Source organism: Aquila chrysaetos, chromosome 4 (assembly GCF_900496995.4).
Source record: "Aquila chrysaetos chrysaetos chromosome 4, bAquChr1.4, whole genome shotgun sequence".
Lineage (NCBI taxonomy): Eukaryota > Metazoa > Chordata > Aves > Accipitriformes > Accipitridae > Aquila > Aquila chrysaetos.
Genome location: NC_044007.1, coordinates 17,414,645 through 17,441,024, shown reverse-complemented (window position 1 = coordinate 17,441,024; position 26,380 = coordinate 17,414,645). Strand labels below are relative to the sequence as shown.

The window sequence follows — 26,380 nt, the reverse complement described above, 5'->3', positions numbered from 1 at the left end:
ACCAAAACTTTGGAGCATGCCAGGCTTCCTTAACTTTCTTCTCAAGACACTGACATTTAAAAAAAATGTATCCCAAAGCTCCAGCTTTGAAGGCTTAGTTTAATATAAAAAGAATCTTGGACACATATAATCTATATATGTAGATAGGCGTCTATATATTTATGCATGCAGATAAATATACATAGATACAATTATATGTGTGCACACAAATATATATAAACCTTCTCAGTAGCTTGAACAAGACATACAAAGAACAAAAATTCTGCCTTTGCAAGATATTATTTTCCTCTTCCTTCCATCCCCCTAGCTTCCTTTACCTGTTTTCTCTGAAGCTCGTTAAAACTGTAAGTCAGTTAAGACTGTAAGTTCCTAATAGCAATGATCGTTTTATTTTTTTGCACTTGTGCAGAATGTTCACATACTCTTTCAGGTTATGATTTAGAGTGGATTCACCAATGGGAGTCCTGACTGACAGTGAGGGCCTTTTGGGGCTCCTACATGTAATCAAATCTCCACGTAAATTTTATCTTTTGAGGAGTGGGCAGAAAGGAAGAAAACTACATGCTCTTATTTTTTCTTGTGAAAGACAATCCTCAAATCTTTTAGCTATGGGTTCCCTCTTTCCTGCAGCTGGTATCAGAATTGCATACAAACACTCATGAAACAGAAAATAAAAATAGAAACAGAGAAGTACAAAGAAAAACAATTTCATTAGAGATACATTTCTCCATATCTGCTGACTGTTACCCATTTGACAAACAGAATTCACACCCTGCACAGATTTGAGATGAAGAATTTTACTGCTGTACTTTCCTTCTAATACCATGTTACATTTTCTTTGTAGTGGACAGATGCTGGATGGTTGCATAATAGTTCTAAAAAAAAATTCATTACCAGTGAATCAACACTTGCCATATAATATTATAAAAACATATCCCTTTATTGGGGCAGCACTATGCAAAGTAAATTGAAACTGGATGTTCCCCAATTAGGAATATATATTACATTCTTCATCACAGTGTCATAGAACCATAGAATGGTTTGGGGATGGAAGGGACCTTAAAGTTCATCTACTTCCAACCCCCTTGTTGTGGGCAGGGACGTCTTTCACTAGATCAAGTTGCTCAAAGCCCCATCCCACCTGACCTTGAACACTTCCGGGGATGGGGCATCCACAACCTCTCAGGGCAACCTGTTCCAGTGCCTCACCACCCTCATCATAAACAATTTCCTCCTCATATCTAATCTAAATCTACCCTCTTCCAATTTAAAACCATTGCTCCTCGTTCTGTTGCTACAGGCCCTGGTAAAAGTGTCTCTCCATCTTTCTTATAAGCCCCCTTTAACTATTGAAAAGCCACAACAAGGTCTTCCCAGAGCCTTCTCTTCTCCAGGCTGAACAACCCCAATTCTCTCAGCCTTTCCTCATAGGGGAGGTGTTCCATCCCTCTGATCATTTTCGTGGCCCTCCTTTGGACCCAGTCTAACAGGTTGATCTCTTTTTTGTGCTGGGGACCCCAGAGCTGGATGAAGTACTCCAGGTGGGGTCTCATGAGAGCAGAGTAGAGGGGAAGAATCACCTCCCTCAACCTGCTGGTCACGCTTCTTTTGATGCCACCCAGGATACAGTTGGCTTTCTGGGCTGCGAGTCCACATTGCTGGCTCATGTCCAATTTTTCATCTACCGATATCTCCAAGTCCTTCTCCACAAGACTGCTCTCAATCCATTCATCCCCCAGTCTGTATTGATACTGAGGATTGCCCCAACCCAGATGCAGAATGTTGCACTTGACCTCATTGAAATTCATGAGCTTCTCACAGGCCCACTCCTCAAGCCTGTCAACGTCCTTATGGATGCCATCCCTTCCCTCAAGCGAATTAGCTGCACCAGTCAACTTGGTGTCATCTGCAAATTTGCTGAGGGAGCACTCAATCGTGCTGTCCATGTCATTAACAAAGATATTGAATAGTATTGGTCACAGGGACACCACTTTTTACTGATCTCCATTTGGACATTAAGCCGTTGACTGCAAATCTTTGGAGGTGGCCATGCACCCAATGCCTTATCCATCAAATAGTGCACCCATCAAATTTGTATCTCTCTTATTTAGCAACAAGGATATTGTGTGGGACCATGTCAAAGGCCTTACAGAAGTTTAGGTAGATGACAACTTGACATACAGAAATCAAGATAGATGATAATAAAGATAGCTAGCAAATGTATGGATAATTTATCTGTTGCTTATTATGTATCCCTCAAGCCACAGCCTTCCAGAATTGGACATCTGGGCCATGACTTTGAAGTAGACACTGATAAAAAAATGTTCTGTGACCCATAACACTCTTGATTTTTCACTCTTGTAACCCCTTAGTGTTAGAAAATGCTCATACGCAACTGCAAAAATTACCTATTCTATCTTAAATATGTTATCTTTTTCTGATCTCTCTCAAAAGCCTCCTGTTGCAAAGATTACAAAAGTTCCACCACTACTAGATCACACAAACTGAGACCTCTACATCTCATATTCACTTTACATTCATTTATCCATGCTTATATGCTTATTAATTATGTTTTGTTGAGACAAGATTAATTTTAGCACTTTTACTAGAATTAAAGCACACCATATAGATTTTAAGACACTTATGATTAATTAAGGAAAGTGCACCTTAAAGTCTACATAAGAAAGAATCTATAACTTAAAAATATTAGCTTTAACTATTTTCTCAGATATTTTAAAGACATGAATACAAGTTACATTTTAATAATATTTATTCTTTACCTTGTCCTAAAGTTTGCAGGATGAGGATGCCCATCATACAATGACAAATAATCATATTCTTCTTCTAGAGCAAAAGACTGAAAGACGATCTGTATTCTGTTTCTTTCTTCTGCTATTATAACCCATGTACAGTTTGCACCATTTGGATATCCATATGGGAAGCCAGGGCTTTCTATAGTGCCATTAAGTCCTTTTAATGTTCCACCACAGGTATAAATAAAACCTAAAAAAAACCCAAGGAAACAAAAGTTAGCAATCCATTTTTGTATCAGCCTTCAAAAAAATACATCATTGGAATGAATGATTTCTAAAAAATTATCAAAATACTTCGTTGTAAGTACTGCATTTAGAAAGGTAAACCCTATGTTTTAATACAAATCCTGGCTACTTATTGCAAAACAAGCCCACCCACCTAACAAATGTGTTTTCCATACTGTTTATGTAAAGACATATGGTAGCATCTTTGCAAATAAATATATATAAACAACATCTATGACTAAATTTCATTGCCTATGAGGCACAGTATTTGCGTCAATATCCTTTTTTGTAAAAAGGAAGAGAAGCAACCAGAGCAAAGTAAATGAGTCTTCCCGTGGTGAAGGTCTGATACAGGTTAGATCTATTAACCTTCTGTTACTCCTCCCCAGATTTTGGGACTAGAAGAGGCTGAAAGGCTATTTATTATGAACAAGCTTTTTCCAATCAATAATTCTGGTTTATGAAAGCTGTGTAATTAGAGAGTCAACGTGAAATAGCCATCTGTTGCATCATTATATTATCTTGTGTAAATAACTGCCTTGTGTATTTGTAACCAGAAGGAACTTAGTAAGCTTTTCTATATCTAAATAAAATATTAAGATGAACAGCTTATATATTTTGACTGACCCTTGACCCTAAGTGGATGTTATTATTTAACCCCAGTAGTCAGCTAAGCCCCACACAGCCACTCACTCACTCCCCCCTGGTGGGATGGGGGAGATAATCAGAAGGGTAACAGTGAGAAAACTCGTGGTTTGAGATAAAGACAGTTTAATAGGTAAAGAAAAATCTGTGCATGTAAGCAAAGCAGAATAAGGAATTAATTTGCTACCTTGGCAGGCAGGTGTTTAGCCATTTCCAGGAAAGCAGGGCTCTATCATGCCTAACAGTTACATGCGAAGACAAACACCATAACCGTGAACGTCCGTCCCCACTTCCTCCTTCTTTCCTTCAGCTTTTATCACTGAGCATGATGTCATATAGTATGGAATATCCCTTTGGTCAGTTGGGGCCAGCTGTCCCAGCTGTGTCTCCTCCCAGCTTCTTGCCCATCCCCAGTCTATCTGCTGGGAGGGACAGCGTGAGAAACAGAAGGCCTTGACACTGTGTAAGCACTGTTCAGCAATAACTAAAACATCCTTGTATTATCAACACTGTTTTGGTCACAAATCTAAAACATAACACCATAAGATCTACTATGAAGAAAATTAACTCTATCCCAGCCAAAATCAGTACAGTGGGTCAAAGGTGAAAAGTGCATCTGCCAATAGATCCTTTTTAACATGTTTATCCCCAAATGTCAGAAATAGCCTCTACATTCAAAAGCCAAGTTTTCTTGGACTATCAGCAATTTTCTTTTTATATAGAAAATCCATTTTCTGAGAAAAAATAAAAACAAGAATAATTATAAAAATATCTCCCCCAAGTCACTGTGTACTGGCAGGGCAGGTCCTTTTCTATACTCTTGCTGTCAATTCTAATGCTCAGTTACAGCAGTTCCTAACTCCTCTAGGTCCTTAGGATATTTTTTTCTTTCCACCAGCTTTGCAGTCTGACTAGGTCTACATCCCCTTTCCAGGCTTTCTGCTGTCTTATCCCCTAAACATTAGACCAGTTTTCCTGCTTTACATTTTTCACCCCCGAAAAGCTTCTCTTCTCCAAGCGTGCTCAAAGCAAGCCCCCTCTGCTAGTGGGGGGATTTCATCAACTGAGAAAAAACACAAAGCACTCAGCTGCTCAGTATGCTTTTTCAGAGAAACATGATATACATTTCATAACAAACTACAAACAAACAAACCAGATGCTGTCTCTTTAATTATACACATATGTATATATTTGAGCTCATTAAATCATCTTCTTTATGGCATATTCACAAGCTTGTCTTCGTGTTGAGCATCTAAATGTGCAGAGACACCTTTCTCTGAAGTACTAAGCAGAAATCTTTTCAGATTTTACACTCTGTACTGCTACACTGTAAAGTAACTTTTCTTGACAACAGAAGAGGGACACATCCAATATTTTTATCTTGGCTTTTCATATTTAACTCCAATGGTGAGAAAAGACGCCTCTTATGAAGTGTAATTACTCTTTTACTACAAATATGAGTATATCATAGATATATAGGACAGAGAGGGATTGGAAGATCCTCTTGGAAAGTAATTAGGGCTTTGTTTGCCTTTTCTGACATGTATAGCAAATTTTACCTTCTACTGGAAATTAGCTTAGAGAATTCATTTTCATATCAGTGCCTACGCACTTCATTTGTTATCAACCTTCATTGCTAGGAGTCGGTTTTATTTATGTCTTTCTGCATCTCCCTCATATACTCAAACTATTTTTAAATCTCCTTTATGTGTTATTATTTATTATTTAAGCTCAGCTGTTTTATTTAGCACTTTAAAAATCTTTTGGAATACAGTTTGTGTGCAAGTCACTTTACAAAACTAAACTATTTATTCATCATAAGATCTTCATCCTAGAGATCTAGCACCTCCCGCCAAATATAGTTACTGGAGTAAGACTTTTAAAATAGCTAAGTGTACGTATATTTATAAATTTAGTTTTTCCTAGAAATCTCTTGCTGAGGCCTACTTCAACTGAATTAGAGAAAAATCTTAGAGTGAGAGAGACTTGAAAATTAAATAGCATGCACTGTTAATTTCTATGCATCTGTCCAGACCAAGCGTGGAAAGCACAGTGTGAATTTTGGCTCAATGTCATAATACAGCTCCGTAATTCAGAACCTGTGTCACTGTTGCTGTATCTAAGTCAGGATAGCTATCAATTACATATGTACTATTTTGTTAATTCAATGCAAGCTGTAAAGAAAAACTCAAATAAGTCTTCTGTGACCAAAATAAATTTTTTTTTTCTAAAAAAAGAACAGAGCCAAAACAATGAGAAAGTACCCTGTGAGATAACACACTACTTGTTAAGGAATGTAATGTTTCATATTGGATCCAATAATTATTCCTATCTATACATATATATGAAATATAAATTTCCGTGACACATAAGAGTTCCACTTATACCTTTTACTCTATATCCAAACTGTAACAAAAGAGAATTATTTATATGCTGCAAGATGATATAACTTGGATATTTTTCAGCAATAACCAGCAGAATGTAATACAGCTATACAAGTGTCAGAAGATAGATTTTTAATTCCAAGAATGGAAAAAACAAACAATGAATTTTGATTTTCATTGGTCTACTCTTTTAGTCTGTAAAATAAAAAATCATGCCAACAGAATCCATACAACGTGCACTTTAATCTCTACTTTCGTATGTTAATCCATTCTGTAATGCTCTTCACCTTGGCAGACAAACTTGGTTACGTTCAAAATAGACAACATACATTAACTGACTGGTCTGATCAAATGTTGAAAACATGACATCTATTTTCACAAGGCAAAATTCGTGCTGGAATAACTGATAGCATACACTGTGATCTTTTTCATCTAGATTTCAGAACTAGCGTTCAAACCAGAATTTACTTCCAAACTGTTTTTCATTAAAGAGAAGGTTTGATTCAAAGCATGAGAGAAAGAATTTTGAAAAGCTTGAAGTTAGACTAGAAAAGAAAAATACTTGTTGAAGTGTGAAGATGAACAACAGCACTGATGATATTCTCTTAGTAGTTAGTATGATTCAAATTTTCCATTGCATTGTTTTCTACCAGATTTTAAAATTTGGATGTTTAATTCTCATCAATTTTACATGGATAAATATTTATTGAAATCAGAAAACACTGCTGTTCTTCCTGATTTCAGTCATCCTTTGATTCATTATGGTATTACAGTAAGCGTCAGTAACAACAGTTCTTACTTAATCTATTTGACTTTCATTGCCTTCTAACAAAGCAAGTAATACACCATATCCATACCCTTTGCCCTTGGATGTCCCATAACTATACTCACTCGATACACAAGATTGTCTTTTTCTTTTCCTCCTGACCATTCAATTATACTGTTTAATAGCATATTCCTACAACCCTCACTTTCCAAGTACTCCACACCTTTTGTTTAATCTCCTTTGGTTAATGTATTCTTTAATAGTAGTCATCACCATAAGATAATTACAGTGTCTGCCTTGATTAACACATTTACACATTTCTAAGTTGCTTATGTATTTCCTTTTAAAGAGGTATTTAATACTTGCTGTCATTTACCTTAAGAGCAAACTGAGAAAAGGGAAGATGAGTTATTCACATGCTGCTTTTTTCTTCTGTCTTTTCTGATATCCCGATCTTCTTTAATCTCTTTCACTTGCACTCACCTTAAAGCACAGTCAATCATATCTTAAAGTATTCCTTAGCCATGTCATCCACGTTCATTTCCCTTTTTTTGTGCAAGCTACCTATTTGCAAAATTGTTCTTTTCCCCCAAGATGGTGGTCCTCTTCCATGCAGAATCCATCAACTTCACCCACTTGTGTCCCCTGCTCTTTGCATGTTTCTGCAACACCTTTTTCTATTTGTGATCTTTGATCACCTGACTGTCTTTGACAGCAAGGAGCAGTTAATTTTCATGATGACCATAAATCAGGAAGGATTGTTCTCCTAATTCTCTTCTGTTGTGCTAGATTCTCTTTCCGTTGACTTGCATTATCATCAGCTCAGGTTTTATGGTGCCTGTGTGTTCACCCTTCTTGTTTCCTTATTCTCTCCTATAGTCCTGTTTCTGAAACCTCTTGCTTTTGTAGTTTCATATTATACTCTCACATGTGTTTGTTAGCACTTCAAATAACCTATTGAAATGCTACAGTGATAGATTTCATAGTGATGTGAACCCTTCCCTGTTTCGTGAACCCTTTTCTCGTCCTCCTACCAATCCTTCCTTTATTTGGAAAATATATACACAATCTTTCTTTCTAAACCATCTCCTCTTCTCTATCATTTTAATTGTTCTGACATGCCTTACACCAAGACTTTTGAGCGCATTTACAAAATGGAGAAGAGGAAGCTCTCATCAGATATAATGACTGTATTTTACTTTGGACTGTGTTTGAAATTTGCCTTTTTATCTCTTCTCATCATTTGTTCTCTTCCATTTATGCTTTTCCATTTCCCAATAAGCCTCTTTTCTGCATAAAACAAGCTTCCTTTCTCTAACCTCAACTTCCAACACAAAGTTTTATTGGCTTTTTTCACATCAGTACAAACATGCAAGATAATTGCCTCCTTTAATGTAGTGGGTCTAGCTCCTTCCTACTCTCCACCTTTATCTCTGCCTCCCCCAAATACTTGCATACTTCTTTCTTTCTCTACTGTGCTTTGATAACAGGTGTGACTGGTGACTTTTACACTGAGGACACTCACTGGTGTCCATTCCTACCAGAACATTATAACCCCCTGGCTTTTTCTGAGTCTCATTTTCCTCCTGTGCTAGGCATGGAAGGTGCACATACCAGCAGCAACCCTGCACCACAGCACACCAGAACCAAAGTATGCTGCACCTCTGTAGTAGTCCGCAGTGGGGTAGGTATCCATACCAGCTAGAAGGCATTAGAGCTGCTGCTGTTTCAGAAATGTCTATCTTGTATTCATATGGACCTCCATGCCTATTTAACCCAATACTCTGTACTTCAAAGAATCCTTCCCACAAGCTTTTACAATGAGCTTTCTACTAGCTGAATAAAGTCCATATTTAATATTTCACCTGACCATTAAAAAAACCCAAATAACCACAGATTGATTATGTGATTTTTTTTCTTTTTTAAGTGGTTACATCTGTCTCTGTGGGTTGGATTTTTTTGCTTCCAGTTTTTGTCAATCATTCTTTTTTTTTACATACAATGCTTATTTCCCTGATTTTTTGTTTTCTTTAGTCTAGAGAAATTCCAGACATGCCTAATAAAGCCTTGTAAAAACCACAAAAATCTTGTGTTTGTGAAGTGCACAGTGTAAGAAGAACACCATTGTAGCGCCTCTGTGAAAATCAGCTGAGTTCCAAGAAATTTAGGATTTCTTAACTAGATTGCCATTTCATTTCAGTTTGTTCTTAAAATCATTTGCTTTCACAAACAAGATATTTGAGTGCTTATTCTCTGCACAGCTTACTGGAAATTGTGCCAATATGTAGACATTATAAAGTGTTCAAAAGAAGCTTGTTTTAAGACTCTTTCTTTATCTATGGTTTGTATCATTTTAAGGTTATGAGAAAAGAAGGTTATACTTCTTTGCAAATAATTGGGTAAGATAGATTGTCTTGCCCTTGCATAAGCTATAACAAGGTGCCAAAATGACTTTTCCAATCATTTGGTAGGGTTGGCTGGAAACCCTATAACAAGCTCAGTGGAACTGGTACAGAATACCAGCCAAAAAGAAGCTATCACTGTAAAGTAATTATCACTGCATTTGAAGAACTTTATGGAAGTACTGTTTTTCCTCCAAAGAGTAATTTCTTATCTCTGTTTCAGCCACCTTTTCTGAAAGAGGCTCAGAAATATTTTAGTGTTGTCTTCCACTTGTCTCAGCTGTGAAAACTGGAAGAGGGACAAAAGATTCTGCCCCCTCATGTCAACATTGAGCATGTTTCTTCTTTTAAGAAACATAAAGTCTAAAAACAGCAAGACAGCTCATGTTCACGTGGAATGCATCCTGAAGAGCAGAAGGCTTAAAATGGCAAGGTGGCAAAATAAACAACTACATCTCATTTAACAAAAGCATCCACAACATTTTTGTTACATATATTGAAATAAATATTTATTGTCATTGTGTGTATTTCTTGTTCTACAACAGAAAACTGTTTGTCATTTCCTATAACTGAAAACTAAAAGGCTTTAACTTCAGTAGTGTCATCAGTCTTTAAGGAACTTTAAAAGAGATGTAACAAATCTACCACCCTGTAAGTCATTCAACAGAAGATTGTCACTTTCACAGGAAAATATAGGTTTTTTTCCCTTACCCTTAGGCACTTAATTACTTTGGTTTGTATGTAACTCTTCTACAGCGAATAGCCTTCTGCTTCTATTTTAAAAGCATTGCTACCACCACCACAGATGAAAGCCTGATTTCAACAAAGTCAGCTGAAATACACTCAAGATTTTATCCCCAGTATGTAATTAACTTCTCTTCTAAGGATATTTCACTACTTCTCTCCTATTCCTCATGTAATATCTCAAATGCTTTGTAGACAAGGGATCATCTGTTCCAAAATAACTGCCTCCTTGCTCATGCAGCCAGAGAAGGATAATCTCTCAGATGTAACAAACATCTGGGCAATTGAACTAGACATAAAAACAAGAGAGGACATTTGGAATCTCATCACAGAATGAATTAAAAATCCTCTCCGGGATTGAAAGCCTGCCATATTTAAAACCCCTCACACATGCTAGCGCTGCCAGACTTGTAGGGGAATAAGATTTCTTATGTTTGGAGAGATTGCAGGTAGATATTAAAGGTGTTTGGGATTTTTAAAGAACATTTGGATTTCAGATAATGGAATTTCTGGCCTCAGTGGCATTTGGCCACCCTGCTTCTCTCTCCTGTGTTTAAAAATAAACATTTTGAGCTATGACTTCCTCATTTTAGGAGAACCAATTGTGAAAAGCGCCTTCATTAGTACTCTGACCCTGCAGTCTTTTTTCTTCTTCTACCTTCTCTTCCTGCAGTTCTTCTACTTTAAAAGTGAAAAGAAACCAGCATCCAACCAGAAATTGATCCAGGAATCTTCCCAGCAGCCATAAAGAGAATACCATATAAAAACTATGGCTGAAAATTAATTAATGCAGCTTTCATGTTTGATTACATGGGAAATTTACTCTGTGGAAAAGATATGAACAGAGATTCCACTGTAAAGATGAGTTGTTGAAAGAATTATACAACTACTGCAACAGCAGATCAAACTAAAACTTCTGAAGTAGTTTACCATTTGGTTGAATCCATGAAATATATTGATTTTAGAGCTTCATTAGTGTTGTATTTATTTCTTATTATAACTTAAGTGTTGGTAGAGAAAAGATTTTGCTGCAAAGTACAGGTTTGTGGGTCTCTAGGATATAAGTAGATAACAGGGCTTAAAAAGTTGTATTCGTTAAAAAAATAAAAAAAGACTAAATTAAGTTGTCCACAGCAGAATAATTAATTAACAATACTGTGAAATTGGTAAATATCAGAATTCTTAAAAAAGGGAAACAGTCACACAATAAGATGTTTCAAGAGTCTTCATTCTTGGTGCTAGTGGAATATAAGCAAATACCCTTTTTAACAAAAAAAAGTTAAACCAAAAGTAACTTCTGAAGAAATTAAGATATGTTTATTACTACACTTTTAAATTAAAGTTCAAATGTCCAAAAGCCTTAATTACAGTTTTCACACTAATTGTAATATAACAGCAGAACAGTCAATATAATGCTGACTTGAATTCCTTAAATTCAAAGCCCATCGGCATACACAGTAAACCTCTGCTATTATATAGCTGGTTCATTAAAATCTAGGATCTGGGATATGGACCCCTGTAATGAGATTCACACAGAGACTTAATCTAGTGAAGAAAAAAAAAAAAAAGAAAAACACAATTACAGTACGTTACATCTGGTAGTTTTAAGTCTTGCAGTAATTCAAGATAAGTGACAGAGAACAGATTATTGCAAATCTAAGTAACCTGTTGAAATTAATTTATAGCTTTAGGGAAAAAAAAAAACAACAAACAAACAGTTTCCATAATCCTTCTAAAACACCATAGATTTAGTCAAACTCAAAAAGGAAGGGGGTAGAAGGGGGAAGAAAACCCAGAATGATGAAAAAAGTTCCAGTAAGCATTCAGATAGTAAATAAACATTATCAAATAAATATGATGCTGGTTTGAAGTGACTTCAACAAGATTAGAAAAGACTTTGAAGACTCAGTGTTGGAAAATCAGGAGAAAATTAAGGCTCTGTTTTAAGTTTCTGCCAATAGAAATTGAACACAATGACTCAGTATTTACTGTACACTACTGCAGACAGTCTTCCTATATTCTGTTTCCTTCTTTCAAAAAATAACAGACAACCTTCTACGGCAGCTTAGATTGCTTCTGATGTAAACAACCTAGAAATTCTTCTCATTTACTCACAGGGATTACCTTGAGAAGAGATGTAACTTTTAAAAAACAAAAACCTTTTTGCTTTAGACCACATGAAAATTCAGACCTTTGAAACTCTGCTATAAACTTCGGATGAAAAAAAATATCTACCTATCGTTTTATGCTTCTGAAACTTTGCCATTCTCAGTGAAACATCTATAAAAACTTGATGACAATAGCTACCCTGTGATGGATGCCATTACTATGGGGTTTGGACCGTTGTACCAAATGCACTCCATGTGCTCTACAGTAGCCTAAACTACCTGAGGGCAGCAAAATTAAAGATGTGTTCAGAATAAAGGGAAGCAGCAGTTGGAAAACCCAACAATAGTCTTTGATCTACTCCAAACAGTGACAAAACTTTTTGAGTTAAATAGCAGACAGATTTGAATTAAATAGGCAGGATCACAACCCCTTTAGTGAATGTATTAGCAAATACAGCTTTTCTGAAGATGGGCAAGTGGAATAGAAGTTAAAAAGAGAAAATACAGTGAAGATCACTATAGAGTAAAAGCAAAAAATGTCCTTCCATAAGTAGACACATAGAGAAACACACAGTTGTGACAATACAGCACAGTGGGGTGGGTTTTCTGGTTTTCATTTTCTAGATCATATAATAATGAAAAAATGCCACCACTTCTTCAAAAATCAAAGAGCCACAGACTATATAAGGGTCAAGTGAATGCAGAGAGGTCAGAAGAACTTATCACAAAGGATTTGATGCTATGGAACAGTTTCTGACACAGTTTTTAAAAGTGAAGGGAGAACAATTTAAACAATTTGGAAACTAATGATTGTCAATGGTAGATATTCAAGCATTATATTTCTACATATTTTTCTTTTTGAAGTCAGATTTTATGAATTAGGGATCTCATATCAAGCTACAGATTTTAAATAAATTTTATCTTGTATCCCTTTATTTTTTGAACTTTTAACAGGTATTACCACAGTGTTTGTAGTAAATCTGTTTATGATTTTAATGATAGGTTATTAAACTGAAGTGTCTGTACTGAGGTATTTAGGATTTTTGTAAAATAAAACACACCAAAACCTCCAGACATAAAGAACACTAGACCAACCAGAAAGTTTAGTCAGTAATAGTCTTCTGAAGAACAATGTTTTATGTCCACTTCTTAAAATAATGTATGTTGTAATAGGGTTTCCTCAAGAACTACCATAGATCTTTTTTAAAAACATAAATTAATTCTGTCTTCATTTACTCATAAACTTTCTAAAAAAAGCAATTTTTTATTGCAGCAGCCTTTTACAATAAAAAAAAATTCTTCTTCTCATCTATAAATCTACAGACTTATGATTTTTTCAATGCTTTCATGTGTCTGAATGCAAAGGTAATTTCTCAGATATTGTCAGTTCTGTTAATATTTTAATTTTGCATTAATTCCCATTGTACATTTCTAAATTTGCAGTAGGTCAAAGTATTAACACCTTTACCATATACTTCTTTCTCTGTGTCATAATTTTTTTTTTTCATAAGCCATAATATAAATTTCAGTAGTCAGTTGAGGCAGTATAGACTGAGGCAAGATCAAAAATGGGATAAAAAGAACATCTTTAATCACGGAGTTATGTCAGTTTGTAAGATTTTTTAATGAGACCTCATTTATTGATATCACTAAAACAATAACTTTAGTATTATCAATATTGTTTATATTACATTAATTCCAACTAATTGTTTCTATTTGAAAAGCAAACATCACCACTGGAAGGTTTTACTCTAAAATATGTCGTATTTAACAAATAAAATAATTGGCTAAAAAGAAAAACAGAGAAGGTCTACTTCTCTATACATTGGAAAATACTGCAAAGTAATGAAAAATTTTCTAGAAAAGGTGATAAAACTGCTGACAATACTACTCTACAACAGGAGGACTACAAAGGTATTCAACTGTCTGGAATTGATAGCTTCTTGAAATGACCTAATTTTTTAGAACATTTAATAGAGATAACAATGCTAAAAAGTTATAGAGCCAAGCAATATAGTCAAGTGCTATTTCAGGTTTTATTTTGGTCCCAATGTTCCCAGGACCATTGAAGCTGTTGCTATTATTCTATATATTTATCCTGGTCCTTTCCAGAGACAACCTGCTTCATTGTAAAGGCAGTCGGATGAACTGCATGCCTCAAGCTGTCAAGGAGGAGCTCAGCATATTATGGTAAAATGTTGGGAGTTTATGTGAATAACTAGGTTTTATACTTCAGCCGATAAGCAGTTTCCTTGGGCAGCTGTCCTTACTATGACAGTGAATTAAAGAGAAAGGCACAAGGGAGAGCACATTAACTGATTCATTCACCGCAGCTGATTTTGCCAGTCTACCAAGTGAGATAAAAATCACCACGTAGAGTCAACACCATCAAGAAAAGCTGAATTTTCTCTCTGCCTGGCTAGTTAAAACCTGGAGTTACATTGTGACCATTTGCAGAAAGGAGAAAGAGGAATAAATATTTAATGGTATCAGTGGTGTCTTCCTTTCCTTCCTCCCTTGAAAATAACAGAGAAACAAACAAAAACCCAACCACTCCGTCCCAGCATCAAAGAAAAACCCATTTGTTCTCCAGAACTGACCAGTTACCCTTTTCCATATTCCTGCCAACAACATCTTCTAACTAAAAATGCCAGGTCACCCGAACTTGGGGTGCAGAACAAAGTTAGACAAAATGATTACATGAAAAGACAGACTGAAGAATTTCTGTAGAAAAGGAATATATAAAAACATTTAATGATGGAAAGAAAACCAATAAAGGCAAACAGCACAGCACTGAAGTTGCAGAAATTGGAAGGAAAAAATATTTAGATAAATAGTTCTGACTTGGATGGCGTAGTTTAACTTGGCATGTAAAACTGTTTGAGACAACAGTTATACCATTCTATTTGAATAAATTATTCTTGTAAATACGGAGATTTTATTGCTGGTTAAATATCTTCATGTTCATTTGTAAGGGACAAAGGCATTTGGCATATTACTTACTTTTTGCAGTATCTACAGATTGGAATTTGGACAGACTTTAGCAAATGCACTAGGTATTAATCATTCACAAACGCCTCTTACATACAATTACACTATTACTATTCCTGTGCAAACACTTTATGCATGGGAAAAACATAGATGTCTGGTCTGAGTCTTTCTTCTTGGGTTTCATCTTATATCAGCACCAAAAAAAATGGTGCTAATTATTTCTTGAGACTTAATGATGATTTGTTATATAATAGCCCAAGGCATAGCCTTGGACATTCAGTTTCTCTCTCCTAGGCATTAATACTCAGCAGGGGCCTGTGTCTTTTCTTATGAAGTAAGCAAAACACAATTTTCTATTAAATTATGTGACTTTACATCTTTAATTGATGTGCTCCCTGGTTTTAGCTTATTTCACCTTTTGGCAACTGTTACTCCAAGTGTCTCATCCATTCTGCAGTACTGATGTCTGCTTTCAGTAGCTAATATTTCTGAAATTAATCAGTACCCCCCATTTCTAAAAAATTGCTGGTAATAGTGCCACTGGCTTATCATGAATAATCATCCCCTCTGACATGACAAACTAGTTCTACCAGGAAAGCTATTACTTTGAAACAAATTCTACTGCGTTGAAACATTCTCAGTAGTAAAGAATCTCAGTAGAGTATTAAAGCTTGTTCAATTCCAAACAAGAAGAGAGACCTTTGTGTCTTTCTCAGGCTGAATCAGTCGTATTCTCGTTATTAAATATTAGATAATAGCAGTGTCTTACCTAACAAAATTTTCAGGTGGGAGGCACTATTTTTGTAAATCTTTAAAAACTGTGTACTTTGATTTTTATTTTAATATGAAAAAAATAAGCATCTGATCTTTCTGGCACCTTGGTATAAATATTAAGGGGCCCATTTTTCTTAAATCTTTTTTTTTCCTAAACCAAAGGCAGGTTATTGTGTTGTTGGTCACTGATTCCCTGCTTCTTTGGATTAATTGAAAATGTTGCTTATAACAGAACAAAGACTAATAGAGAGACTGCCTTTTTCATGGGTAGCATTATGAAAACATTTGATTTCAGTATACATGTCTGCGTGTGAATGCCACAAAACAGATAGACTGATAGATAGATACTAAGGCAGGCAAAGCACATACCTCCAATACTTCTCTAGAAAAATAAAATGTTCATTCTAATACACCACTGGCCACTGTGATAAGGAAATGCTCAGTCTCATCCTACATAAGGTATAGGAGTTGTTCATAAGAAGGAAGACTTTCTAGTAGTTTAGAAAGTCAAAGAGTGCATTGTTGTATATCAAGATTAAAATATTTACTTCTTGCAGAAAGTGGGATTTGGGGAATCCAAAAAAGGACTGCAGTTCAAGTCCTTCAAGAAGAACCCACAGAGACTTCCTTCAAAAGTTGTGAATATTTTCTCACAGCAATTTTGAGGAAGATCTGGGTGTCTTGAAGACACCAGCCACAATACCAGTAGAAACCTTAAGGACACAGGTGGCAACTTTGCTACCAGGGGAGTACATTTTAAGATCTGTGTTTAGTCCCTAGATTACAACAGAAACAGCATTGTTTGATCCTGCTGTCTGACAAGCAGAATCATACTATAAATGTGCAGTGTATTGTTTCATCATGCTCAGTCTGAGGCAAGTACATGGAATTTGGATTGAGTTTTGGTAAAGAAAACCCAGAGGAGTGGGGCATGGTAAATGACTGCACCAGAGACAAAAAGCTTTGACTGAATCAAAGAGCCTGTCTCAGAGGAGATCTGACCATCTTGTGTGGCACTGTCTGTTCAGTGATGGTTGGTGCAGCTGGAAGCAGAATTGAATGGAATGTTTGGATATAACTTCATTTTTGTCTTTGCCATATAATCAAAATTTGTTAAATCAAATCTTCTTTGAATGTATATCCAAATATATTTTTATTAAGGTTTCTTAATGCCAGCATGAACTTCTGGTCCAACTAAAAGTGACATCTCATGTAATAACTAACTGTTCACAGTTTTTACTGGGCTATTCAAAATTTGACTTCAAGTCCTCATTCTCTGTGTTCTCCCTGTTTATGTGTCCTGCAGAGTACTGGACATAGGTTACTTGCAAGTCACCTTCATGCTCTTATCTTCTAGGTGTCTTAGCTTTCATTAAGTTGTTACTTAGGATCAAAGCCAAATTTGCAAACCTCTATATTCTGTTTCTGTAAAACCAGATTTGTTTTCCAGCCGTAATTGTATGTCCAGTGACTCCTCTGCCAGTGTCTGCAGAACCATCTAGCTGCTGAATGCAGTCCAGGGGTTTAAGTCATCCTTATGTTCCACTACTGACATTTATTCTTCTTTCATCTGCTTACAAATGAGATACAAAGAGCAAAATTTGATTAAATGTGGGTGTTTACAATGTCCTAACAGCAAGGCTCCTGTTATTATCAGTGGAGTGCTGGACAATAGATTCAGCAGCATTTAGTCGTGTACATCAGACTGCAATCAAATAAACTGATTCCGTATAGTCTCGGTTGGCTATAACACAGATTTAAATACCTAGATCAACTTAGACACTGGCTCTGCAGGTGCCTAATGTCAAGTGAAGGAATCCTGCGTAAGATACATCTGCATTTTAGTCCTTTCCAATGATTATATTAATGCCTTTTTTCTCCCCAAGCAAGACAAGGACAGGAGTAAAATCAGGCAAAACTGGGCAATTGCTTAGAATCCTCAGTATTTACTTGTAATTATACCTGTAAGGTTCACAGTCCTTTCTTTTCCTTTGCTTTTCCTGAAGGAGATGAGGGCCAGGTAGCCAAGTAGTGCATACTCAAAATCTGGTCTCCATTTCCTACTTGCACATTACAACACAGAGTTGCCATTGTTGCTGCCATCACTGTAGTATGCACAGAAGAATGCAAGATGGCCAGCATTGCAAGGAGAAATCTGTCAGCATTTTCCATCAGTACTAACTGAAGCCATCACTTCTTGTTGGTAATGGCAGAAGCATCAAGCTGGTTTTTTTATCTCCCTCTCCCTAAAACAGGTTCCTCCCAGCTCCAAGAGGTACAGAAGGTAAGTAGGCCGCTCAGCTGCTCTCTCCCTCTGTCGAGAGGGAGATGCAGGGAATCCCAGGACAGAGTCTCAAATCCTAGAATCAGACCTTTATGTGCACAGGGTGGAGTTGATGGAGAGACAGCAGTGAAGAGGGAGAGAACAGTGTGTAGTGGCAGTACTGCTTAACCAGCTCTTCAAGAAAAACATGGTGAAAATTGTATCAGCTTTGCAGCTGGTACAAATGAATGCTTTACACTGGGTTTCTTTTTAGAGCATCCCAGCTCACATTACACCAGTGAGCAACAGGAACAGCTTTAAGGGAATAACCGTAAGCATTTGAACGAGGAAAAATAGAAGAGAGGAAAAATAGTACACACTGAAAAACATCTTAACAGTAACCCTCTGTCTTCCTCCTTCCCACACAAAATATCTTCTTTTTGTTACAAAACTTCTGTATCTGTGCAAAATGTGATGCAATAATGAATTTTAATTAGCGCTTAGTGTGCCAACAGAAGTTTCTACAGGAGTGAGGAGTGGTATATTCTTTTCTCTCTTATTTACTATCTCTATAATTAGGACTATGTGATTATGCTATCAGTGCAGTGAAACGAAAATGGAATTCACACCCAGTATGAATAATTTACCCAGTCTGCATGGAAATTACAGAATTTTCAAACAAAAGGTAATTATATTTTTCTGTTTCTCTTAATTACTTTGTTGTAATTTGAGGGATGTGACTAAGTTATTAATGCAGTGTAATAAGCTGAAATCAATGCACAGTGAACCTAACAACTTTTAAAAAATAGCACTTACTTCTTGTATGTAAAGAACGTGTTCACTTTTTTCAATTACTGCGGCAAACTGCATACGATTTATGTTGTGGGGAGGGAATGTAACTGCTGCTCAGTGCATTCAAAAATCCAGATTGCTAGGCTGTAACTGTGTGCTACTAACACAATGTAATTGTTAATATTGGAAAGGCTCTTTGAATATGTAATATGAAGTGGCATATCAAGGCTAAACATTGTTACTATGATTTGGGTTGATTAATAGGGTAACTCTTAGAACTCACCAGAAAGCTTAAAAATAGCAGATCTTCATTTCAAGAAGCTGAATAGCTCTATGTCTGGATTCTGTGACTGCATTCAAAGCTTAAAAGTTCATTAAAGCTCTCTGAAAGTTCAGCATATGGGCAATAAGAAAATTCAGAAAGGACTTCTCAGTACTGCAAAACCAAAACAAATCATGGGGACAACTCCAAGAGGTTACCTTCAGAAAGAATCACGCTAGCGCACACGGCATTTGTACTTGTCTGAAAAATGCTTATAAGAACTTAAAGAGGAAATAAGAATTTATTTTAATTGTGGTTTTTTTTTTTTTAAGTGACACAGGACTTATGTTTTAAACACCAAATGAAACCCATTCATTAGCAGTGCTTTGAAATAGGAGATTAGATACCCAAGGATGTGTCCTAATATTCAGAAATGCTGCAAATAAGGCAGCTCCTGATAAGAATCAGACTGTTCACTTACATGAATAATCAATATATTTAGAAAATATGGGACACTTTCTCTAGATCTTATTTCCTTTTTTCACTTTACGATTCTGTTCACAAAACAACTTTGCAAAGATTGTTCACTTGCTCACACGCCCCCTGTCATAGTCCAGCAGAAATTATAAAACAATGAAAAAAGCCCAACCCTATCCATCTAATGAAACATATAATTTAATAACATTGAGGTATATTTCAAAATTATGTTCAGAATGGAGGAAATCAGAAGATTTAACTTTCTTCCTTTCTTTGTACTTTATTACCTTATCAACACTTCATAAAAGTCTGTATTTTTTCTTTACAACATTTTGTCAAAGATAAATCATTCGTTGTGGGTAACGTCCTCCTAGATGGTCCTATTCAGCAAAACAATTAAGCACATTCTCAACATGAGACATTCTGTTATGCTTTGCATGTAGATTTGATTAATATTTTGCTTATGTAAATCTGTAATCCTAAATGTTTGTAGGGTTAATGATCCCACGCGGAGTAATAAACAGCAAGAATAATTGAAATAATCTATTTAAAGAGTTGTTCATGCCTCTATGAAATTATGAATTGATTTTTTTTTCCTGTAAGCGGGAGTAAATCAAAACAACTTGCTTCTTGCAATTCACAAGCAATTAAAGCTTCTGTTTTTATAAAGATATAAGGTATAGATTTTATTTTCATTTAAAATCCATAAACATTGAAGGTCCCAATTTTATATTAAACCCATACTTTGGAAAAAATAGCAGGTAACACCAGTCTGCTTAACAGATTTCCTTCTGAGTGTTAACTACTGTACTTAAAACTAAATATACCTCAGTTTTTGAAATAACACAGCACCCAATTTGTGCCATCATTAAAATGCATTCCTTTACAAGTGTTTTTGCACAAATAATCTCATTGAATTTTCCTAATGTACTATGTAACAACAGAAGAAAAATTTAAATAAAATTGTATTACTTATTGAACGTTTCTGTATATCCTTACCTTTGATAATTAATTTTACTTAGGACATGAGATACTAAAATTCCCATGTAAGGGGAAAATTGTAAACAATACTGTATTTGTATCATTGTATGATGGACAATATTTTAATGTCTTGGAAACCTTATCTGTTTTCATTTTTGCTACTTTTGTTTCATTAAATATTTGCTTCATTCAGTTACTCCATTTTTTTTATTTTTTCAGTATTTGCTCCTAGCTTCTGCATGCATTCATTTCTTACTCAAGTTTTCATTGCAATAAATTGTAGACTACTTTTTTCTGCTTCGATTTTTTTTCTGCTTTTTTTGACAATTTGTTTAAATACTATTTCTCTAATCTTCCCTCAGATTACTATTTAAAATGAAAAAAAAGTGGAGATAAGTAGTTTTAGGAATAAGATAAAAGAAAATATTAATTGATTGTCAAGAGTAGTTGCTGTTAAAACATATCATCAGAGATAACATCTCTTGAGCTGTCTTTTAAACTTCATGTCATGGGAATTTATTGCCTACTTAAGCTAGTAACCTTCCTGTGTCTTGCATTACCTGCTACAATGGAAGATGACATTGAGATATTTTAGAGAAACATGCTGGAATATTCCATGTGGCCGAGTTACAAGATTTGCAAAATGCCTAGGGAATAATGCAGAAACATTAGCTACAGTTACCCTTCTCATCAGTCCCTAGATGTCAAAAAAAATTAAGTCTTAACAACAGGTAAATATAATCATATCCCTGTGAGTTCTACACTTCAATGAGTGACCCAGAATCAGGAAGATTATTACAGCTAATGAGCTCAAGAAAGATGAAAGAACACTTATGGATTTTACACTGAGCTGTTACTGGGTTCACAAATTATGACATTCCTGGCCACTTTTCTCTTTAATTTTCTTTAACTTAATGTTTCTTGGGATTCGTTATGGCAAAACATTTATATAAAAAGTTGGAGAACGGAGTTTGTACATCATATCATTAATTCATGAGGATCAGACCTAAATGATTACAGAATGACACAGCTACATTGACTTTGAGCTAAGATAACCATACCACCTGAAGATCAAGACTTAGGAAAAAAAGAGAAGGAAAGCCACTACAGCTCCACACGATGCTATCTATAAAGTACATTGCCCTTCAAACATCTGTAAATGTCTCATTAACAAAAAAACTATAATAATTCTCCAAAATAAAGGACAGGAAATTCCTATCTGCAGAATCAGCAGAACACTTCTGAATGAAATGTGCTTTTCTTTTCTGCCACTAGTATTTTTTTTTCTCCTTTATTATAGTACAAAATGCACTGTAATATATTTGTTTCATTATTAAAATGTATTTAGAATGAGACAGGACAAGGAGGGGACTGTGTGTTGTAGTTTTTACAGGATCTGGATGTAAGGACTTTAATAGTAATCAGAACATTTACATTAGATTTGGAAGACCTCCATTCAAAACAGGCTCACTAGGTATCTTCCATGCCCCTCACCCCCCCCCCCCACTTTCAGAAACAGAAAGAAAAAAAAACAGTCATATATTATTCAGTTTATTTGTTTTGCAGGCAGATTGGTATAAAATTCTCTCTTAATTTTTATTTTCAAATTAAATCGACAGTTAAGATGCAATGAATTAGATAGCATTATCATTTTCGCAAGACTACTAAGGAAAACTGGTAACTAAAGGGTTATTGATACTTCAGTTTTTGGAGAACTGATGAAAACAATCATGAAAGTCACGTCATTCAGAAAAGCACAATCCAGACAGTGTCAATGGAGCAAGTTAACACAACCTGGACTACAAGAAAAACAAAAAAAATTGTGTCTGAAGACTACAGAGTCATCAAAAGAGTGTCACAGAGGAAAAACAATAGCTATGACTTATCTGAATGCCTAAAAATCTTTGAACAAAGTCCTTCACAAAAGCCTTTTAAAGACGTAAATTGAGCAGCACATCAGGGTGAAAGATAACATGTTGGTACAGAGGGTAGTAAGGAGGTGAGTAGAAGTACATTATTACTGATGTTTATTATGGCACCATGTAGAATCATAGAATCACAGAATTGTTTAGGTTGGAAAGGACCTTTAAGATCATTAAGTCCAACCATTAACCTAACACTGCCAAGTCCACCACTAAACCATGTCCTTAAGTGCCACATCTACATGTCTTTTAAATACCTCCAGGGATGGAGACTCAACCACTTCCCTGGGCAACCTGTTCCAATGCTTGACAACCCTTTTGGTGAAAAAATTTTTCCCAATATCCAATCTAAACCTGCCCTGGTGCAACTTGAGGCCATTTCCTCTTGTCCTATTGCTTGCTACTCAGGAGAAGAGTCCAACATCCACCTCACTACAACCTCCTTTCAGGTAGTTGTAGAAAGCAATAAGGTCTCCCCTCAGTCTCCTTTTCTCCAGGCTAAACAACCCCAGTTCCCTCAGCCATTCCTTATTACACTTGTGCTCTAGACCCTTCACCAGCTTCATCGCCCTTCTTTGGACATACTCCAGCACCTCAAAGTCTTTCCTGTAGTGAGGGACGCAAAACTGAACACAGTACTTGAGGTGAGGCCTCACCAGTGCCAAATACAGGGGAACAATCACCTCCCTGCTCCTGCTGGCCACACTATTTCTGAATAAAATCCAGGATGCTATTGGCCTTCTTGGCCACCTGGGCACACTACCGGATCATATTCAGCTGGCTGTCGATCAACACCCCCAGGTCTTCTTCTGCCGGGCAGCTTTCCAGCCACTCTTCCCCAAGCCTGTAGTGCTGCATGGGGTTGCTGTGACCCAAGTGCAGGACCCGGCACTTGGCCTTGTTGAAACTCACACAACTGACCTCAGCCCATTGATCCAGCCTGCCCAGATCCCTCTGTAGAGCCTTCCTACCCTCAAGCAGATCAATGCTCCTGCCCAACTTGGTGTCGTCTGCAAACTTACTGAGGGTGCACTTGATCCCCTCATCCAGATCATTGGTAAAGATACTAAACAGAACTGGCCCCAACACTGAGTCCTGGGGAACACCACTTGTGACTGGCTGCCAACTGGATTTAACTTGATTTGCCACCACTCTTTGGGCTTGGCCATCCAGCCAGTTTTTTACCCAGCAAAGAGTACACCTGTCCAAGCCATGGGCAGCCAGTTTCTCCAGGAGAATGTTGTGCGAAACAGTGACAAAGGCTTTACTAAAGTCTAGGTAGACAACATCCACAACCTTTCCCTCATCCACCAAGTGGGTCATCTTGTCATAGGAGATCAGGTTAGTCAAGCAGGACCTGCCTTTCATAAACCCATGCTGACTGGTCTTGATCACCTGCTTGTCCTGTACGTGCTGTGTGATGGCACTGAAGATGATCTGCTCCATAACCTTCCCCAGCACCAAGGTCAGACTGACAGGCCTGTAGTTCCCCAGATGCTCCTTCCAGTCCTTTGTGTAGATAGGCATCACGTTTGCTAACCTCCAGTCAACTGGGACCTCCCTGGTTAGCCAGGGGAGGTTCAATTGTTCAAATTACTGAAAGTGGCTTGGTAAGCACTCCTGCCAGCTCCCTCAGTACCCTTGGGTGGATCCCATCCAGCCCCATGAACTTGTGTGTGTCTAAGTAGTGTAGCAGGTTGCTAACCATTTCCCCTTGGATTATGTGGGCTTCATTCCGCTCCCTGTCCCTGTCTTCCAACTCAGGGGGCTGGGTACCCCGAGAACAACTGGTCTTACAATTAAAGACTGAGGCAAAGAAGGCATTATGTACCTCAGCCTTTTCCTTATCCTTTGTCACCACGTTTCCCCCCCGCATCAAATAAAGGTTGAAGATTCTCCTTAGCCTTCCTTTTGTTGCTAATGTATTTATAGAAACATTTTTATTATCTTTTACAGCACTAGTCAGATTTAAGTTCTAGTTGGGCTTTGGCCATTCTAATTTTCTCCCTGCATAACCTCACAACATCCTTGTAGTCCTCCTGAGTGGCCTGTCCCTTCTTCCAAAGGTCATAAGCTCTCCTTTTTTCCCTGAGTTCCAGACAAAGCTCTCTGTTCAGCCAGGCTGGTCTTCTTTCCTACCGACTCATCTTCCAGCACAAGGGGATGGCCTGCTCCTGTACCTTTGGGATTTCCTTCTTGAAGAATGTCCAGCCTTCCTCGACTCCTTTGCCCTTCAGGACTGCCTCCCAAGAGACTCTGTCAGCCAGTCTCCTAAGCAGGCCAAAGTCTGCCCTCTGGCAGTCCAAGATATCAGTTCTGCTGACCCTGCTCCTTACTTCTCCAAGAATCGAAAACTATCATTTTGTGATCGCTATGCTCAAGATGGCCTCCAACCATCACATCACCCACAAGTCCTTCTCTGTTCACAAACAACAGGTCCAGCAGGGCATCTTCCCTCGCTGGCTCCCTTGCCAGCTGTGTCAGAAAGCTGTCTTCCACACACTCCAAGAACCTCCTAGACTGTTTCCTCTCCACTGTATTGTATTTCTAGCAGACATCTGGTGAGTTGAAGTCCCCCACTAGAACAAGGGCTAGTGATTGTGAGACTTCTCCCAGCTGCTTTTGTAGAATATTTCATCTGCCTCTTCATCCTGCTTGGGTGGTTTGTAACAGAATCCCACAATGATACCTGCCTTGTTGACCTTCCCCATGATTCTTAGCCAGAAACACTCAACCCTATCATCACCATCATTAAGCTCTAGACAATCAAAACACTCCCTAACACACAGGGCTACTCCACCACCTCTCCTTCCTTGCCTATCCCTTCTGAAGAGCTTATAGCCATCTATGAACAAGGCAAAAATTGAATTTCATCTTTCTAACTCCCTATGAACACAGAATACTTTAGAAGGTTTACTTATCAATATTAGACTGTAAGTTGTGTGGAGTGTTTAGAATGGAGAGAAAGTACAGTCTGTAGTGCAACTCTTTTTTTTTTTTTTTTTTTTTTAAATGCCTAATCATTTTGGGAAAGGGTAAAGGAAGAGGTATCAGAATTTTACAGTGGTGAAATAATTTGAAAGATACAAAGATGGAAAAGGCCAGGAGGATGTTCATAAGGACCATAAAAAAGCTTTTGAGAAAACCACAGTGGGTGAAACAGAACATAGCTCGATTTAATTTAACACACTTCTAAATTAAAAGTAACTGGTTTAAAATTAATGGGAAAAAAAAAAAAAACAACAAAACAGAAGGCAACCTGGACATCTCTTTGTTTATCTGAATAACATCTCAACTATACTAAAACAATGATCTAAAATTTAAAAAAAAAAAAAGGGGGTGATGCCACAAAATTCATGTAATGCTGTTATTTTGAATCAATGTACCTGTAAGTTCTTCCCCTGAAATGTTAAATCATATCCTCCTCTGGCATGCATTGGAATAAATCCAATGAAGCCAAGCAAGTTACAGTGGTGTAAGACAGCTGATAACTGTTCAACTGCATTCATAAACAGAAAGAATACAGGAACAACCAGAAAAAATGTGCAATGACAATGTGAAACTGAATGAAACGAGGCAATTTAAAGGAGATAAGTAAGAATGGGATATATGAAAAGATGGAGTGATTAAATGGTAGGTCAGACAGTTCAGATAGAATGCTCTGGAATGATTATTTTGCCTAATTCTTGAATATTAAAAGAAGACATTTATACATTGTAAAGTTCCAAAGCACATTCAATTTAACCAGTGTGTCCCGTAGAAGTTTTTCACACAAGAAAATACTTAGCACATGAATTTACTAAGAATGCAAGATAAGCTATCTCAATGGAA

General features: G+C 36.7%; 1 protein-coding gene across 4 annotated transcripts in view; it reads right to left on the bottom strand.

Annotated features, from left to right (window-relative positions):
- CSMD3 (CUB and Sushi multiple domains 3) overlaps positions 1-26,380 on the bottom strand; it is a 756,594-nt gene that overhangs the window by 663,315 nt on the left and 66,899 nt on the right. For all 4 annotated transcript variants that reach the window (XM_030011520.2, XM_030011521.2, XM_030011522.2 and 1 more), the window contains exon 2: positions 2,781-3,003. In XM_030011520.2, coding sequence (XP_029867380.1) covers positions 2,781-3,003 — 223 coding nt within the window. The remainder of the gene's footprint in view (positions 1-2,780; positions 3,004-26,380) is intronic.